Source organism: Myotis lucifugus, unplaced genomic scaffold (genome assembly GCF_000147115.1).
Source record: "Myotis lucifugus unplaced genomic scaffold, Myoluc2.0 scaffold_46, whole genome shotgun sequence".
Lineage (NCBI taxonomy): Eukaryota > Metazoa > Chordata > Mammalia > Chiroptera > Vespertilionidae > Myotis > Myotis lucifugus.
In genome coordinates this window covers 3,642,067-3,660,256 of record NW_005871094.1, presented here as the reverse complement: position 1 = coordinate 3,660,256, position 18,190 = coordinate 3,642,067, and the positions used below count along the sequence as shown (strand labels likewise).

The following is an 18,190-nucleotide window of genomic DNA, read 5'->3' as shown; positions in this document are numbered from 1 at the left end:
ATTTGCATAAATTTATTTATAATTGAAAATGGAAGTAATGCACTATTAGTTTTATAAAACAGTTGGCCTAGCTGTCAAAGTACTTAACATTCTCTGCAGTGTTGGAGCAGGAGTTTCCCATGGTGTTGAAAGAAAAAGCAGAGGAACAAATCTTTAATTAACATTGCATCTTCCTAGTTCTCTTGGGCTTGTCCTTAAGAATGGATGTTGGGGGTGGTGTTGAAATAAAATACAGCTCTTTCAGGGGTTAGGGCAGAATGACTTTGGAACACCAGCTATTCTGCCCCATCTGAGAAAAGGCTGCTATGTCCAGTAGCTCTTGTTAACCTGAAAACCTCTAGGATTACATAAATAATGAATGGGTCCAAAATGCATTGGCTTTTATAATGTAGATAAAGGTAAGATGTCTTGTCAGACTGAATTTGCATATTGGAATAATTCAGTTTTCTTATCTTGTTCTTTGAAGAAGTAAATGGCTATGAATATTCGTGAATTCAATTAAAATATTAATGATATACTGATGCTTCAGTTTTAGGTCTCTAGTGCTCCATAAAGAGTTTCATTTAAACTTGATTAACTGAAGGGATACTTTAGCATAAAGTATAATGGGTTGACTTTCTTTCTTTGAACTGAAAATGTAGTATATGGCACTGGCCAGGTAACTCAGTTGGTTAGATCAGGGGTCACCAACCTTTCGGACCTCACAGACCACCAGAGGTCCTCAGACCACTGGTTGGCAACTGCTGCTCCAAAGTTTCCTTAAACCAGCGGTCACCAACCTTTTGGATCTCACGAACCACTAGTGGTCCATGGACCACCAATTGGCAATCGTTGGGTTAGAGCCGTGGTCGGCAAACAGTGGCTCGTGAGCCACATGCGACTCTTTGGCCCCTTGAGTGTGGCTCTTCCACAAAATACCACATGCGGGCGCGCACATACAGTGCAATTAAAACTTTGTGGCCCATGCGCAGAAGTCGTTATTTTGTGGAAGAGCCACACTCAAGGGGCCAAAGAGCCGCGTGTGGCTCGCGAGCCACAGTTTGCCGAGCCACAGTTTGCCGACCACTGGGTTAGAGTGTCTTCCCCATATGCCCAGGTTGTGGGTTCCAGTCAGGGCACATACAAGAATCAACAAATGAGTGCGTAAATAAGTGGAACAACAAATCCATGTTTCTCTCTCTTTCTCCCTTTCTCTCTATCTCTCTCTCTCTCAAATCAATCAATAAAAATAAAAATAAACTTGCTAGAAAATGGAGTGCTGGACATGCATTAGTTCATTCTACATAAAAGACCCTTCTGGAGTATAGAGTAAGGCATGGATATAGGATAAATATCTTTTGGTACTTAAGTACTCCTTTTTTATTTTTTTTAAAACACTACTATTTATCCTTATTATGTAGTTGAGATTTCTTTAGTTGCTTCACTGCCTTTTTATTTTGAATATTTAAATTTTTGATTGTGGTAAAATACATATAACAAAATTTACCATCTTAACCATTTTTAAGTGTGCAGGACAGTGCATTCTTATATTCAGCACCATCCATCTCGAGAAATTTTTCATCTTCACCAATTTAAACTCTGTATCTATCTATAATAATAAAATTAAACTCTGTATCTATCTATAATAATAAAAGCATAATATGATAATTAGACCAGACATCCTTCCAATGATCTTCTGCCACCCGGTGGCTGGAGGGAAGCCCGGGTCCCAGGTGCCAGAGGGAAGCCGGTGCTGGCCGCCGGGGGAAGGAAAGCCTACTCTTCCACAAATTTCATGCATTGGGCCTCTAGTTAAACTATGACACACCATTACTTCCTCCCTCAGTCCCCGGCAACCACCATCCCACCTTGTCTCTATGAATTTAACTACTCTAGTTGTGTCATATAAGTGGAATCATAGTATTTGTCTTTTTGTAATTAGCTTATTTCACTTAGCACAATATCTTCAAGGTTCATTTATGTTGTAGCATGTGTCATAATTTCCTTTCTCTTAAGGTTGCATAATATTCCATGGCATATACTACCTTTTATCTGTTCATCTATCCAGTGGATATTGAGCTGCCTTCTGCTTTGGCTACATAAATAATAATATATAGATATTGTGAACATGAATGTGTAAATATATCTTTGAAACCCTGTTTTCTATATATCCAGAAATGGAATTACTGGGTCATATGGTAATTCTATTTTTAATTTTTTGAGGAATTGCCATAATGTTTTCCATTTTTTATTCCCACCAATAGTACACACAGGTTCCAGTTTCTTCACATCCTCCCTAACACTTGTTATTTTCTGTTGTATCTATAGATTTTACGTTATGGGAGTTACATGTGTTATTGGAGAATCAAATGCCTTCCTTGCTCATGACAGTGGGGTTCTTAGAAAAAGAATTTTCTTTGGAAAAAGAATTTTCTAAGATTCGCGTGAGAGAATGAATGGTTTTTATTGGTGTGGAGTTACATTCCTCGGGTTTCAAAGTTTCTGTCCCTAACCCAGCCCTTAAAAGGTGTAGCTAGGGGTTCAATAAAGCCATAAGGAGAATTAGTATCCAGAGCTTCTGTTCCATGTTGCAGCTGGGTTTAGTTCAGCATCAGGTTAATTAAAGTCCATAAGTTCATTGTGTGGAGTCCATATGCCAGGAGCCCTGAGGGTGAATGCAGGGGAGTGCGCCCCCTGCAACAGGAGACACAGGAGCTCAGGCAGGCAGGAGAGCCAACAGCCAAGAGGAAACTCCCTTTACTCAGAAGTTTAAATATTCAGGTTTCCTGCCCTTGCAGTGGCCATGCCTATTCTGGCCAATTACCTGTTCCCAGGTGTGATTGACAGACAAGCACCTTCCCACATCACTCATGCGTTCATTGTCCAATCCCTTCCCCCAGCGATAAGTGGGGAACAGACTTGGAGAGTGTTTAATTACCAAAGCTGTATAAATGGCATGCCTAGACTATTATCTAGTCTTCCCTTTACTCCTTTCCTGTTAAATAATAACCAGATTATTACAACTGTACCACATATACTTAATGTGGAGATTCAAATAATGCAGGAAGGCATAAAACAATATCCTTCTTTGCTCTCTGTGACTGGTGGGGAAAGGAGAAGATATTAAAGGACAGGAAGCAGTGTAAGATGACTACTGAGGTGAGAAATTGGGTGGCGGAGGGTCCACCTTTGGGAGAAAAGGGTAAAATATAATGAACAGGAGTTCAGTTGTTGAATTTGAAACATGAATTTGGAGTATGGGAGGGAGGTCAGGACACACATGTATTTGGGTTCATTAGTCTTTAGGTGGTAGTTGATTGTGTATTTGGTCATTCAGGGAGACAGTAAGAAGAGCAAAGGATTGGAGAACAGAACCTTAGGGGCTTCAACATGTGAGGGGTGTATGGAGGTCGAGGAAATCAGCCATGCTTATCTGAAGTAATCATCATCTTCTCTCCTTAAAACTCTTTTCTAAATTTCTTTATTCTCTCATCATAGTGGCATTTTCATTGTCGTTAGAGTTTAAACAATTATCTTAGCCTCATCTGTCACTAAGTTCTTTTGCTTTTTCCATTATGATACGTTTCAAATCCTGAATTTCTTATTTTTTTCCACTTGCATTATTGTTTTCAGACCTTTGTTTTTTAGTCTGTTGCAATTTTCTCTTAACCAATCTTCCTGTCGACCGCATTTTCCCTCAGAGTTTTATCTACTTAATATATTAGAATTCCATGTAAGTTTTCAAGTGACAGAAGTTCTACTATTTAAGGAAAATGAAGTTTGAAAGTGTTCATTTGTAAAAATCCAGGTCCTGGCATTCAAGGCCCTGCAGTCTCTCTAATTTATCTTTTTGAACAGAAATCTCAGCATAAGTTTTAGGTTTTTGCCATTCTGCAATATTTGAACATCATGAATTTTCATGCCTGCCTTTCTTATGCTGTTTCCATTACCTTTCCTCACTCCTTCCTACTCATGCAAAGGTTCAACTCAGCAGTTCAAGTCCCATTTCCTCTTTGTGATGATGTAAGAGCTTTGTGCAAATCCTTATGCAGCTACCCATTATTGAACAACTTCTCTAAATTTCAGAGTCCTTATTTGTAAAATAGAATGTTGTGAGCATTAAATTAATTTTTAAAAAAGGAAAAATGAATCCCAGTAGCTAATATTTCTGATCTTTATCCCTCTGGGTTCTCTTATTCATTCATTCATTTACTCATGCACCAGTTAGTTGCTCCAGCATGCCTGGGGTGGTGGGGGAGCAACAGTGAACCAGGTGGACAGGAATCCTGCCTTCTGGCACCTTCGTTCTAGAGAAGGAGATGGGTTAGAAACAAGATAAGAAATATATCATGTTTTAGTGAAGATAAATGCTAAGGCAGCGGTTCTCAACTTGTGGGTCGCGACCCCCTTTGGGGGTCAAATGACCCTTTCACAGGGGTTGCCTAAGACCATCGGAAAACACGTATATAATTACATATTGTTTTTGTGATTAATCACTATGCTTTAATTATGTTCAATTTGTAACAATGAAATTGGGGGTCACCACAACATGAGGAACTGTATTAAAGAGTCGCAGCATTAGGAAGATTGAGAACCACTGTGCTAAAGAGAACTATGAAAGCAGGAAAGGGAGCCAGGAGCTACAAGAGGGAAGGTTGAAGTTTTAGATAGGGTGACAAACGGCCTCTCTGAGTTTTCCCTTAGGAACCCCGTGGTCACTTGGCACACTCCCAGGCATTTGTGGGGCACGCTCTCGGTTGTCTACATGGGCACATGTTGTCAGCTTCCTTCTCAGCTCCATTAGAGCCTCTTGAGCTGAAAGACAGTTTGTCTTAGCTCTTTGTACCCTCACCCCACTTTTATGGCAGAGGAAGCATATTATCCCACAATATCAAAATGTAACTGGAAATCATGGAAAAGGCAAGGCCTTCCTTCATACCTAAGAGGAGGTTGGTAGAATTCCATGGACGTTAAATACTTAATACTTGTTTCATCTAATTTTTGTGAGGCCGTACACTTAAGACTGCAACATCAAAACCAGGAGAATAAAGCCTAGTTGCCTCCACCAGGCGTTGTTAACTGCCCTTTGGGGACTTTGAATGAGGGTGGCAGTACCTGTGAGTTTCATAATGGAAAGGATCTCTGAGGGGAAATCACTGGAAGTCAGACTAAGTGTAACTCCAGTACTCAAACTGAAACTGAACCAGCCTGGCCTGGGAAAGGTGGGGAGGCCGCAGCTCATTTTACTCAAGTGATTTGTGTGTTTGTCAGACTGAACAGAAATCATCAAGCAAAATGCCTAACTTTTAGCATCATTGTTTGAATCCATCAGCAAAATCAGAAGATGGCTTAAATATGTAATTAAGTTAAATTTATCCTCCAGATTCCCTTAGTTCCCAGCATACCAGGCCGGAAATTGGCATCAGAGAGAGGAACTCAGATTGTGCAACTCTCATTTCTGGTTCAGTTTTTTTCCAGAGAAATGTTGTCCCGAGAAGAGTTGAATTTCCTGTCGGCAATGGCATGAAAGCTGTGTTGCTGCTATTGCTTTTGTCTCCAACTTTGAAAAAAGGAAGCCCACTCTACACTACACTTTGATTAATTGGAGCAGTTGTTTTTCCTAAGGGGAGACCATAGACTGTAATTTCACTTAGGAAAAAAATGGCGCCTAGCTCTAACCAGAGTTTGCGTTAGTTTTCCCCTGGGGATCTGACATTTCCTGACATCCTTACCATTGCTAGACACTGTTCTTTGTATTCTTGCCCTATATTCATCCCCTAAGGGAATTTGTGTATTTTATCTACTGGAAGGCAGGCTGTTTTGGACAAGCCCATTTAATTGTTCAAATAAGTCTGAGTACAGCTTAATAGACCAATCATTAGGAACTGGGCCACGAGGCAGCATTTAGATTCATGAGACCCAGGTCCTCAGTTCAGTCCCAGAAAGAAACACCACAAACACCAAATGAATCATTTTCTTTTCTCCCTCCTCCCCTCCCTGGCCTCTACAGTCCACCCTTTAAAAATATTAAATAGCATCCTAAAAACAAACTGCCATTTGTTTCAGCATTTCCAGTTTGCTTATTTATGGTTTTGTGTTTGGGAGAACAATACTTGATTAGCCATTAAATAAAATAATAACAAAGATTGCCTTGTGGCCATCACCCTCTTTGTTTTATGTAAAATGAGCTGTCCAAACATAAAGGGAAGGAAGGCATAGATAGCACTCTTTTGCTTTCTTTTCCACTATTTTTATGTAACTACGTTTTAACTAATAATTTAAAAATATAGTCTTCATATTTCCTAGTAACATTGCCTGTTTTCCTAGCACTGAATGTATTTGTTTTAAAAATACACCTGGAACTAAGTTGCTGCAATGAATTGGTTAAGGGGCTTCTTTAGCAGTCTGTTTGCAGAAGTGAGTCCCTTAGGGCTTCACACTGCTAGACAGACTGGGCAGCTCAAAGGATTAAAAAAGGTAGCAGACACTTGGTTTGGGGGCTTCAATGAATGTGGTTTGAGATATGGTCCATTTGCTTTCCTTGCCTAATGCTGTGGCCACAGGTGGATTCAGATAGGTGAGCATGAGGCTGTGGTATGTGTTGACTCCTGAGAGTGAAATTTGAATCTGTGAAAGTTACCTGCTGCGATTATTCTTTGGCCAAACCAAAGTCTGGCAAGATCTGGACTTGAGGTCTTCGCAGTCCAAGGAGTCTTTGGAACACATTCCCTTTTCTACCTCAGATTATCTTGAGAGGCCTTGAAAGATCAATCCAACAACTACATAGATAGTAATAAAAGGCTTAAGTCTTCCAAAAATTAGGAAAGTCTTTCATCGTCTCAATTCTTCTCAATCTCCGTTTGTTGTGGAGAAAAAGGACTGCGAGTAGTCACCACTTCCGTTCTGTCAGTAAGTGCTGTGGTGGTGTTTTGTTTTTACAAGTGACACAGGAGCATGAATAACGTCCAGCCAGGAGAGATTTGTCAGGACAAGATCGCAATGCAGCTTTACTGTTTTGGTTGTGGACTCGACATTTCTTCATTAATCTTGGTCTCTCCAGTTCACTCTGAGATTAACTCTGTAATCCTTACCCAGCAGGCATAACCTTCAGAGCCAGAGAAAATCCAGCCAGAAATCTGTGCGCCATAGGCCATCTTGCTCCCTGAATCACTAATGTGTGTGATTATTAAATGGGAATCAGTTGTCCTTGGGAGTCTGCATTGAGAAGAAAGCTGATGAAGTCCAGCTGTCAGGTCTACCTAGTAAACAATCAGGAGATCTTTATGGATGGGAGCTCCTGAATTACAGAATCCCTCCTGACTGGACTCTTCAGTTCGGTTTGCTGTTAGTCACCTGCCTGGTTATATCCCCTAAAGACTGTCCCGGTGACAGTGCCTGGAAACGTGACGGGTGTATACCCCTTTGCCCATCCTCTCCCTTGCTTTTAAAATTAAGAAATAGTTTATGTGGAATTATTTTTCATAGACCTCTTTGTGATTGGGGTGGTTTTTCAGGGGTAAAAAAAAAATCTCAGATTGTTTTTTTAGTTAATTGAAATGCTGAATATTAATGATTATTGTGGGCTGTAGTACTCACTGACATTCACATTATTTTCTATTCAGATAAATTTCTCCCTTTTATTTGTGGAAAGATTTGGTGGACATTATCTGGTGAGATAAAGCAGTCTTTTGAGATTTTTGGAGATGGTGTGTGATGTATGTGTGCACACATGAATATATATATATATATATATATATATATATATATACTCATTTCCTCCAATTCTAATGGGCTATACATCGCTCTGAATTGTTTATTCACCATTATATGCACGTTACTGGGAGGAGATCATCTTTATAAATGTATACAACATTCAGTGTAGCCTCTTCCTCTCTGTCTCCCCCCGCCCCCCATTCTCTCCTATTGGGGGAAGAGAGAAGTCCTGGAAGAGGGGGTTGAGCAGACAGGATGAACTGGCAGTTTTCTGCCACTTTTCTTTCCTCCTCTTGATGAAGGAGAACAGCTCTGTGTGCCCTCTCCAGCCACAGTAGCAGTTTTGGCAGCTGCTGTGTCTTACTGTGTGATCTTAGCTTTGCCATGTTGCCAGGACACAACCTATGTAGATCTGGAGGCTGAGTTAAGTCACGCTTCAGGCTTCCTGAACATCTGGGACTTGTGTGTTTTGCCAGCAGAGACTTGGCACCAAAAATGCTCTCGCCCCAACTTCTGATTTGAAGAAAGCCTCCAGCCCACCTCTGGGATAGGGGCAGTCCAGCCTGGATCCTGCACCTGCCTGCCCAGCGGGCCACCGTCACACAGGTTCACACTCCTGTGCTTTTGTGGACTAGAGAACCTTAATTGCGTGACAGCATATGCCTAAATGACAGTGCGTATGTGTGTGGGCACGTGCATGTGTATTTGTATAAATACACAGTCCCAAATGTACAGCTGCCGTAAGGTGCCATAAACAAATTTTATCTATAGAATGTGTTATATGTAAACTTTTAGAGTTGTGCTAAATTGGGTCCAGCATGATGCCGACACACTGACTTTTATGAAATTGGTTTTCATTAAAGTCTGAGGTTATTCTTGTGCTGGCAGTGGCTTTGATTAAGCACTGTATTAGGGTCACATCCTAGAATAACAGCATTTTGAAATCCCTGGCTGTTTTTGAAAGACTTGTGATTAAAGTTCTGGCTGTTTTCCCGTGATTACTAATGTCTGCTGAGGGTTGAGTTTCCCCGGTTGTTATTGGCGGTTCAGTTGTGTGGCAGCCCCTTGTGCTTTCTTGCCAATATCAGTGGCATTCTCTTGGGGAGGTGATTTTGCATTGAAATGCAAGAGCTCAAAGCTGTAACAAAATTAACTCAGGGTATGGGGTTTCTGATGTGACTGCAGAGCTAGAATGGGAATATTTCCTAAAGACTAATTTATCTGTGATTGAATTGCACACCAAACAACAGGCCATGATGAGAAGGGAGAGAAACCCATCTGAAGGAGATTATGGACAGACAGGTTGAGGCATACGATATGGCAGGGTGAAATCGAGGCCGGCAGATATTTTGGCTTTGGCTGGTTTTCTTCTTGACGGGGTGCTCTGTGCTTGGCATGAGCGCCAGGCAGCAGCACACTTGAGAGCCTTGTGCTGTGTGGAATGGCCTCTTTGCCTGCTGGTGGATGTGGGAAATGAGCTCATGCTATGTGGACTGGAGAACCTTAATTGTAAAAAATAAGTAAGTGTGCATGTTGAGGGAAAAGTCCCCCAGGTTATAAGATATACTGTGGAGTTATGATCATCTAATAAAAGTAGTTATTGAGTGTCTACCACAGCCCCAGTTAATGATATTGAAAAAATGTCACATTGTAAAAATTAAGAATATTGAACATGAGATATTTTCTTCAGTTGCTACCAAATTAAAATCCTACATAATTTTATTATTTTACTTACGGGTCTTTTATCTTTGGAAATTTTAGGACTTGGATATTTGATTTCTACCCATGTAGGTTATAAATTTCTTGAGGGTAAGGCCTCGTACCTTGGGCTTTTAGTTTTCTCTCACTGTGCCTTACACAAAATAGTTTTGTAATACCTGTCTGTGGATTGGTTTAGCATTTACCATTTGTACTCTACAAGAAATAACTTTAAACTCAAATGCAGTGTTATACAAATACCTAAATAAATAAAAGAAACTTTCAAACATAAAGAAGTGACACACTTGGTACTTCTTCCTCAGCTCTTTTTCATATTTACACTAACTTTCAGGACTGATTTCAGGATAGGACAGTGGACTTTGGGTCTTACCTCTGCTTCTCTTTCACACATCATTAGATACTGGTGTATGAGATGAGACAACAGCCAAATAGTTGACGTTTACATATATATATACTAGAGGCCCGATGCACGAAATTTGTGCAAGGGGCTCGGCCCTTGCAGCTGCGGCTGTTTGCCTTAGCCCTTGCAGCCCTGGCTTCGTTCAGAAGGTTGTCTGGAAGGTTGTTTGGTTGTCCGGTCTAATTAGCATATGCTAATTGTATTCTTGAGGCTTTTTCTTAAGAAACTTTGTTGCTGACCAGAACCTGATGGCCTAAGGCAGTTGTTCTCAACCTTCCTAAAGCCTCGACCCTTTAATACAGTTCCTCATGTTGTGGTGACCCCCAATTTCATTGTTACAAATTGAACATAATTAAAGCATAGTGATTAATCACAAAAACAATATGTAATTATATATGTGTTTTCTGATGGTCTTAAGCGACCCCTGTGAAAGGGTTGTTCGACCCCCAAAGGGGTCGCGACCCACAGGTTGAGAACTGCTGGCCTAAGGGCTTAATGGTAAGGGAGGGGGTGAGCAGTTAGTGCAAAGGTGGGGGATCTGGTTGAAAGAGGCAAGTGAGTCACGGTGCTATTAGACTGGACAAAGCTGGCTGGAACAAAGAGTTCCTGTGCAGTTACAATAGGCATCTTCCTTGCGTCTTCCAGACCATTTTCTTTCTCTTCTCCCTAAAAATCCCCATGCCCTCAGATTATTCCATCTGCCGTCATTCCTGGTTGTTATTTACAGACCCTAGGATCCTTTCATTTTGTTCCTAGAGGTACATCATGCACCATGTGTTTACTAATAATAAAGTAATTGGCTTGCCGAGTTTGGGCGAGTATTAGTGTACAGCCTGGCTTCAATGTAGTTTACAATAGCATGGACAGTTTTTTGAGACCAATGTTTTTGAAACATTAGTAAATATGGAAGATGACAAACACATTAGTCAAGCTCCTGCTGCACTGACCTGTTCCTTAAAATATTTGCATGCATTTTAAGGGTGTAAGTAGTTGAAAGGAGAACTGAGACCTGTGTCAGATATGCTGATCAAGTGATGACATGGAGGAAAACGGCAGCTCACCCTTTGTGCACCAGTGAGAGTAAAGGCACCGTGCAGCTTTCTGAGGCAGATGGGATGTGAACAACTAATCAATCAGGTTGTGAAACAGTGAAGAACAACTTATTTCCATGCATATGGTGTTGGATCTTAGACAAGATAGTATTGGGAGTAAAAACAGATTAGGCAGCATCACAAGGACAATTTACCCAAGCGTGATCTACATAACACTGTTTAAATCCCTTTCATGGCACCAACTCAGAAATTCAGTAAATAAATAAGGGCACCACGAGGAGCCTGGAGATCTCGTGGAGCTGTACGTGAAAGAGACCAGAGTGAAATTGTATCACCACAAGCATTCTGTGATCATTCTAATAACTCTTTCTCTGTTGTGCTCTAAGCAGATTAGAAGACTGCAATTGCTTTATAGACTTCTTATAAGAAGCATTAGCAGAAGAAATGCAAATTGTTATAATGGACACATTTGCATCAGTGTTTGTCAATCTGTTTTATGCTTGGAACATCTGCTCTTTGGTCATCTCTTGTTCACAGAGTCATGAAAAGTGGACCATTGCATAAAACTACAGACAACTTAAGTATAAAAGTAGATTTTAGAAAAGCAATCAAGCATGGCTTGATATAAATTTAATATTTGGCAAGTAAAGACGTGGGGCAAATAACAAGCAAAATTTGATATCCTTAAGTAATTTTAACTTGTCTTTTATTAACATTGTAAAATTTTAAGTGGGGCAAAAATTTTTTTCTTTGCTTTTTTTTTTTTAAATAAAGGCGTTTTTAGTAGAATATATGCTACAAAATCAAGTTGTTTAAGTCTCAGCAGAGTTTTCCTGGGAGTTTGTTTAATCTCTAATTTAATGCAGAACAATTTGATCTGAGTTTGGGACTATTTTTTGGTTGGGTAAACGGAGAACAGGGATGAAAATTTATTTTCCCTTGGTAAAAACAGGAGAGGATGCATCTCATGCATTTCTTCTCTTATATTCTGCAAAGAGACCTAGGTCAACACTGTGTTGATTATGTCATTTGAGTTGGTGGTAATTTCTTTCTGCCTTCACAGAATGGTTTTATGTTTATTGTGTTCATCAGCTGTGGAACACTGTATTAAAGCTAAAGGCATTATATTAGGTAAAAAGAGGTAAAGGCATTAAATAGGTAAAAAAGACCCTGCCTTCAGCATGCCCTGAGTTCAAGGTAGTCACAGTTCCTGGAGAGAGAGGGCACCACACGTAACTGCTTCAAGATGTGTGGCTCAGTGGTTGAGCATTGACCCATGAACCAAGGACCCTTGCCCAGGTTGCAGGCCCAATCCCCAGTAGGGGCATGTAGGAGACAGCTGATAGATGTTTCTCTCCCATTGATTTTTCTCTCTATCCCTCTTCTTTCCTCTCTCTCTAAAATGAATAAAAACATTGAAAATAAAGATGAAATGAAATATTATAGTGCAAGATGCATGAGATCAGTTCTGCAAAACAGTCATTTGTTCTGTGCCCAGAATCTAAATATTTTTCTCCAGTAAACATGCCACCAACTTGTACCCAGTCACATTTCACTTTTAGCTGCCTATGGGTTGCAAGGTTGCCATGAGCATGTGTTAGGTCAGGTGTTCCCGTGGTGAGATACTTTTGAATGCCACCTCTGAGCAGTTCTTACTAAATCTAAGGCTTCTGACAGTAGACATTGAGTGTCACGCCATGAAGCCTGCTCTTGGCATCCTGCGTGCGTGCTATTTGCCAGGCCTGTACTCAGCAAAACCAATTTGAAATACCTACAGGTGGGTGTTTACCCTGAGGGACTTTCCTTTAATAGGAGGAAAGTTAAAGTTATAAGCTATCTGTGCAAGGTCAATAAAGGACCCTAGGAAGGCCTTGTTGCTCATATAAGTACTTTTGAGGTGGAGAGCAATAGCTACAGTTTTGGCCGAGTAGTTAAATTTCATTATCCTTCAGTTGTTAATTCTGATAAATATGTATGTTGTATTCAGGGGACATGCTGGAACAGGATTTAGGACAGTTTTTACTAAAGACTCAAGTGGATCCAGGAAAATTAATATATGGTTGTTATCTGTGTTAAACATATATATTCTATATACTCATTATCCATATTTAATAGTTATCATAATTGTATTTTGTTTCATCTTCCATTTTCTTTTTTTATTCTTTGTGAAGTATTTTACAGCAGTTCCCAGACATCAAGTCATTTTAGCTCCATGTGCCTGAAGATGCATCTGTATATCACAATGTAAAAATATTATGATTTTATTCAAGTGCTGAGACGCAGCAGCCTGGAAGCTGCTGGACACCGTCCAGACTAGACGACCCATTCTCCTGCCTGTGAGAGGAAATGCACACTGAGAGGCCCATAGAGCAACAGTGTTCACAGAGAAAACCAGGGGATAACAGAGAGGGGCGTGGGGATCAGAGAAATGTCCGATCTCAGTCAGGAGCAAGGAAACTCAGAATATGATGAGGCGGAGTGTGGGTGGTTAGATCGTTTATATCCAAGGAGATGGAGCAATGAAACAGGAATAAGAGGGGCAGTGGGCCTTGGGCAGCGTGGCCAGTGGTTTTGTGGCCTTTGGTTTGGTTGATGGTGGTCCCAGCTCTTGGTGCTGTGTGGCAGAGAGAATCGAAGGAGACAGACGAGAGACTTGGTTTAGGGGAATATATGAGTGGTTTTTTGAAGTAAGACTTTATGTCAGAATAAAAATTAAGGATAGGGTTGTGTTAGAGATTATTCTGAGTTTTTAAAAACACGATCTCAAATTTGCATTAAATTATACCCTGTTCTGCTCCAAGTTTTAAATAGCTTCCCATTGTAGTTAGGATTAAAATATCTATTTTTTGTAACATGACCTCGCAGGCCTCTGAGAGCTGGCTCTCCTCCTCCCCTCCCTTCCCCCCCCCCTTCTCCTCACTTGCCCTCTACTTTACATGCCCAGGAAGGACTTCCTGAGAACTGAGAGCGAGGCAGGTGAGTAGAGACATGAAGGCCATAGGGAGCAAACCATGTAGACCTGGAAGAAGAAAGTGACAGGGGGAATGGGATGACCAGAGGCTCGAGGCAGATGTGTTCATGGTGTATTCACAATAGGGGCCTGTATAACGAGCAGAGTGAGCCAGGGCATAGTAGGAGAGAAACCCAGAAAATTACAGCGGCAGACGGTATAGCGTCTTCCAGGTAATTGTGAGGAGTTGGGCTTCAATTCCAAATGAGATAGGAAGCATTTGGAGCATTGAGGCACGAGGAGAGCTGGATTGGCCTTACATTTTAAGAGCATCCCCCTGGCTGGTATGCTGAGAGCCCCTGACAAGGGCAAGGACTGAGGCAGAGGAAAGTGTAGCAGTGGGGGTGGGGAGAAGTAGTGGGCCTCGATGTTTTGAAGACTGAACCAACCAGGTTTTCTGATGGGTTGGATGAGAGGCATGAGCAAAATAAGAGAGTGAAAATGACACAAGGTTTTAAACACGCCCAACCAGAGGTTGATGTTCTTACCATGCCAGGACCTGTGCAATGCCTATGCATGGTTGGATGGAATAAAAATTTACAGAATGTATTTGAATTGAATCTGCCTTCAGTCTTTTTGTCCTAGCCTTGCCTTTGTTCTCTGTTGCTGGAGTGGTGCTTGAATGTTGGGATGAAAAATGTTTACACTGAAACCTTGTCCACGGACCATCAATTTCCAGGCCTAAGTTGCTTTGTCTCATATCTTCAGAGTCTTTTTGTTAGTAACCTCTGCCCATCTCTGCTCCGTACTGAGCTAAATTGACAAGTCATTCTTTTGTACATTTTGTTTTAACAAAAAGCCTTGTCTATATTTTAGATTTTTGAAAAACATTTAAAAAGCAGATTCACCAATCTTTAAAGAAATACAAAGGCAAAGTACTTTTCCAGGAAGGGGTTTTAGCAATAATTTTATATGATGTATTTAGAAAATGTTGATAAGTAGCTCCTTTGTTATATGATTGAGTCACTATTTTTTATCAGCCAAATGGGGTATTTATTGAATACCAATATTAGGGACTCTGTACCATGTGTTATCTTTGCCAATCTGCTTTCTTGTATTATTAATATCAGGCTACTTTGTAGGGAACAATGGCATATTTTATCTGCCAAACAACTGTAACTTCACATGTTTTCCTGGATTTTATTAGGCTTATTATGTAAATTGGCTTCCAAGTTCAAAGGGACAGATCTATCTTGGTGAAATGCTACTTTTTACATTCTTTTGCTATATTTTATAATAGTTTTGTTTCTCACTTTGGTTTATTTTTTTTTATACCCCAGTCAGAACATGAAGTTCTTCCAGTCATACACTATGTTTATTAGTTATGTTTACATCATCACGTGCCCACGCCTAGGCATGAAGATGCCAAGTTCCTGATTATAGGTAGAATTCAATTAAATACATTGTTTTTTTATTAAATATATATTTTTTCAGAATTGCTTCTTTGAAAACCATTGGTTATAGTGATTTATTTAAAATTCTGATACCTATCTGGGGTGAATAATTGAGAAACATTTTAGATTAAAATTGCAGAGACATGCGATGAATTTTGCCCATTTTGTCATATTCAAGGCAGTATCTAACATGATTACCCTAAAAGAAAGAGAGCATAAGATAATCCTAATTAGATGGTATAAAAATGTCAACCCGAGATGATACAAATTATTTTTTCCTGAAGCATAACTAATATCCCAAAGCAAAAATACAGTTCATTCTTATTTAAAGTCCCATTAGAATTATTGCATATGAAATCTCAATGATTATAATAATTGGCATAAATTTCTACTTGATAAAGGTACTACTATATTATATTCTACAGCAGTGATGGCGAACTTATGACACACATGTCAGAGGTGACATGCGAACTCATTTTTTTGGTTGATTTTTCTTTGTTAAATGGCATTTAAATGTATAAAATAAATATCAAAAATATAAGTCTTTGTTTTACTATGGTTGCAAATATCAAAAAATTTCTATATGTGACATGGCACCAGAGTTAAGTTAGGGTTTTTCAAAATGCTGACATGCCGAGCTCAAAAGGTTTGCTATCACTGTTCTACAGTATCAGAAAATGTAAATAAACCCAATGGGTAGAATATAGTATAAAGGAAATATATAATCTAGGAAATACAATTTCATAGATGCAAGGGTTTCTCAAGAGTATACTGTATGGTTCATTCTCCTTATTTTATTGGTAAGAAATAGGTGGCTCAGAGTATTGATCAACTTAATCTCTTATAATTACTTGATATCAAAGTTAAGAGAAGTTCACTCTTCTAATAATTGGATTTTATAATTGATACCAAATTGTGCTTTACTATATATTGTTTTATTTCACTATCTCAGGTTAATTCATAATATTTAAGGCAAGAACTATATTTTACTCTACTCTCCAGTTTACTGTGAGAATTGATTAAAAGCAATCACAGGGATGTCCAAGTAGAATCCAAAGACACTTTCACTGGAATAATTGAATTCTGAGGGGAAGTTATTTGTAGACTATTTTGTAAGGAGTACATTATATGGAGACTTCTCTTTTCAGCAGTATGATTGAGATCTTTGTAGATCCTTCCATGAAAAAATTTAAAATGTTGGATAAAACACTTAGCAATTGCTTTGATGAAGTTGCAAAAAGTTATGATTACAGGAAGCCAAAAACAAAACAAAACAAAGAAAACATTTTGAAGGAAGTACTTCTAAAGTCAGTTTTCACTTTGAGGGTTTTGTCAAGCCCAAGGAAACTTGCAAGGCACATGAGAACAAGAGCAAAGCCCAGAACTTAGCCAACCTGGGGAGTCTAGTACCAGGAACCCCCAAACTCCACATAGAGTATATGGGCCATCTAGAAATACCACCCCTTTCCTATAACCACCTCGAAGGCACTAAAAAAATGGGTAACCTTGTCACAGGCCAAAGGGAGGAAAGATCTCTAGAGTTTTATTGCCAAAGTATATATCCTTTGGGTGATATGAGAAAATTTCGAAGTGAGAATTTAGTTTAAAATGGGTTCTGGGTTGGTAGTTTCTTTATATGGATAAGCAGAAGCTATTGCTAATGTTTTCTGGTGGAAACTACCTTTAAATCAGGCCTCAAATAATTGCTACAGATACATTTCTAAGTAATGTGAGTTTATAAAACACACGTGCATGCACACACCGTACACAACACATAGGAAAAAAGGTTTCAGGCACAAGATTCAGCAGAAAGGAGAGACGAAAAATCAGATCAGCAAAGACTTCTAATATTGCAATATTACACAGATAATACAGGCTTACTAGTATTTTAAAATATTATTTTCATTAATAAAGTTTTGCCATAATGGTCTCTGCCTTTTATATCTTTTTCTTGCCATATTACAGTGTGTATATATTTTTAATGGCCACGTCATATTTTTTTATAATGTGTTTGTGTGTATGTTTGTATCAATTATATATGTGTGTGCATAAAACCAATTTCCTATTGCTTTGCAATTTAAGTGAATTTTTTTTAGTTTAATATATTTTTCTGTGATGAATATCCTTGAAAATCTTAAATTTACCCATGATATTATTTTTTACTGAAGATGGGAGGAAATTCCTAGAACTGGAATTTTGGGCTCCAGTAATGTGTAAATGTGCTTTATACCAATTATGACTGATAAAATGGAAAGTAAAAATTTCGACAATAAGCACATGTCAGCAAAATGTGGAGCAGATATTATTGGAAAAATTCACTAGTTTGTGCTTTGGTGTGTGGCTGACATTGAACTTACTGCATTTAATGAAGGACGGAGGTCAAGGCAAACAGAGAAGACTCGTCTTTTTTAAGGTTGTTGACATATTTCAATTGCAGATGAATGAGAGGGTTGTATTTTTTTTTTTTTATCACTAGTACTCCATTGGGGTGAAAAAATATGTTGGCCATTGGAGATCTGCAAGGGATGGCCAGTTTAAATAGAGTGTAAAATACTGATTATTTTTATCAATTATTTGCTGAACATAGGGTATGCATAATCCTGTATTATGCTCTATTTATATAGAAACAGAGAAAAATACATCTGCCAGCTGTAATTTTGAGAGTTGATCATATCATGGCTCATGGTTAGCTGGCTTAGGAGACCAATTTTAATTCTGTGAGAATATTGCAGGAGTTTTTGCCTAAAGTGCCTGGAAAGTTCACTATTGCTGATTAAACCTAAACAGTGACCGTGGGTTTTCTAGTCGTTACTTAAAGCCACCTGTGCCTCGGTAATGCACATGCTTCCAATGAGCCGTGGAGGGATGCTGTTTCTGTTTGGATGCCAGCGCTGATTATCTGTGTCTGTAAGCTAACTGCTGC

General features: G+C 39.3%; 1 protein-coding gene across 2 annotated transcripts in view; it reads left to right on the top strand.

The window, feature by feature from the left end:
- Positions 1-18,190, top strand: part of EXOC4 (exocyst complex component 4) — a 719,168-nt gene that overhangs the window by 299,934 nt on the left and 401,044 nt on the right. Inside the window, exon 10 of one of the 2 annotated variants that reach the window (XM_014455451.2) lies at positions 13,035-13,571. The exons of the other annotated variant lie outside the window; for it this stretch is intronic. Coding sequence (XP_014310937.2) covers positions 13,035-13,111 — 77 coding nt within the window. The 3' untranslated portion in view covers positions 13,112-13,571. Of the gene's footprint in view, positions 1-13,034; positions 13,572-18,190 lie in introns of those variants that run through there. 2 annotated transcript variants of the gene reach the window in all.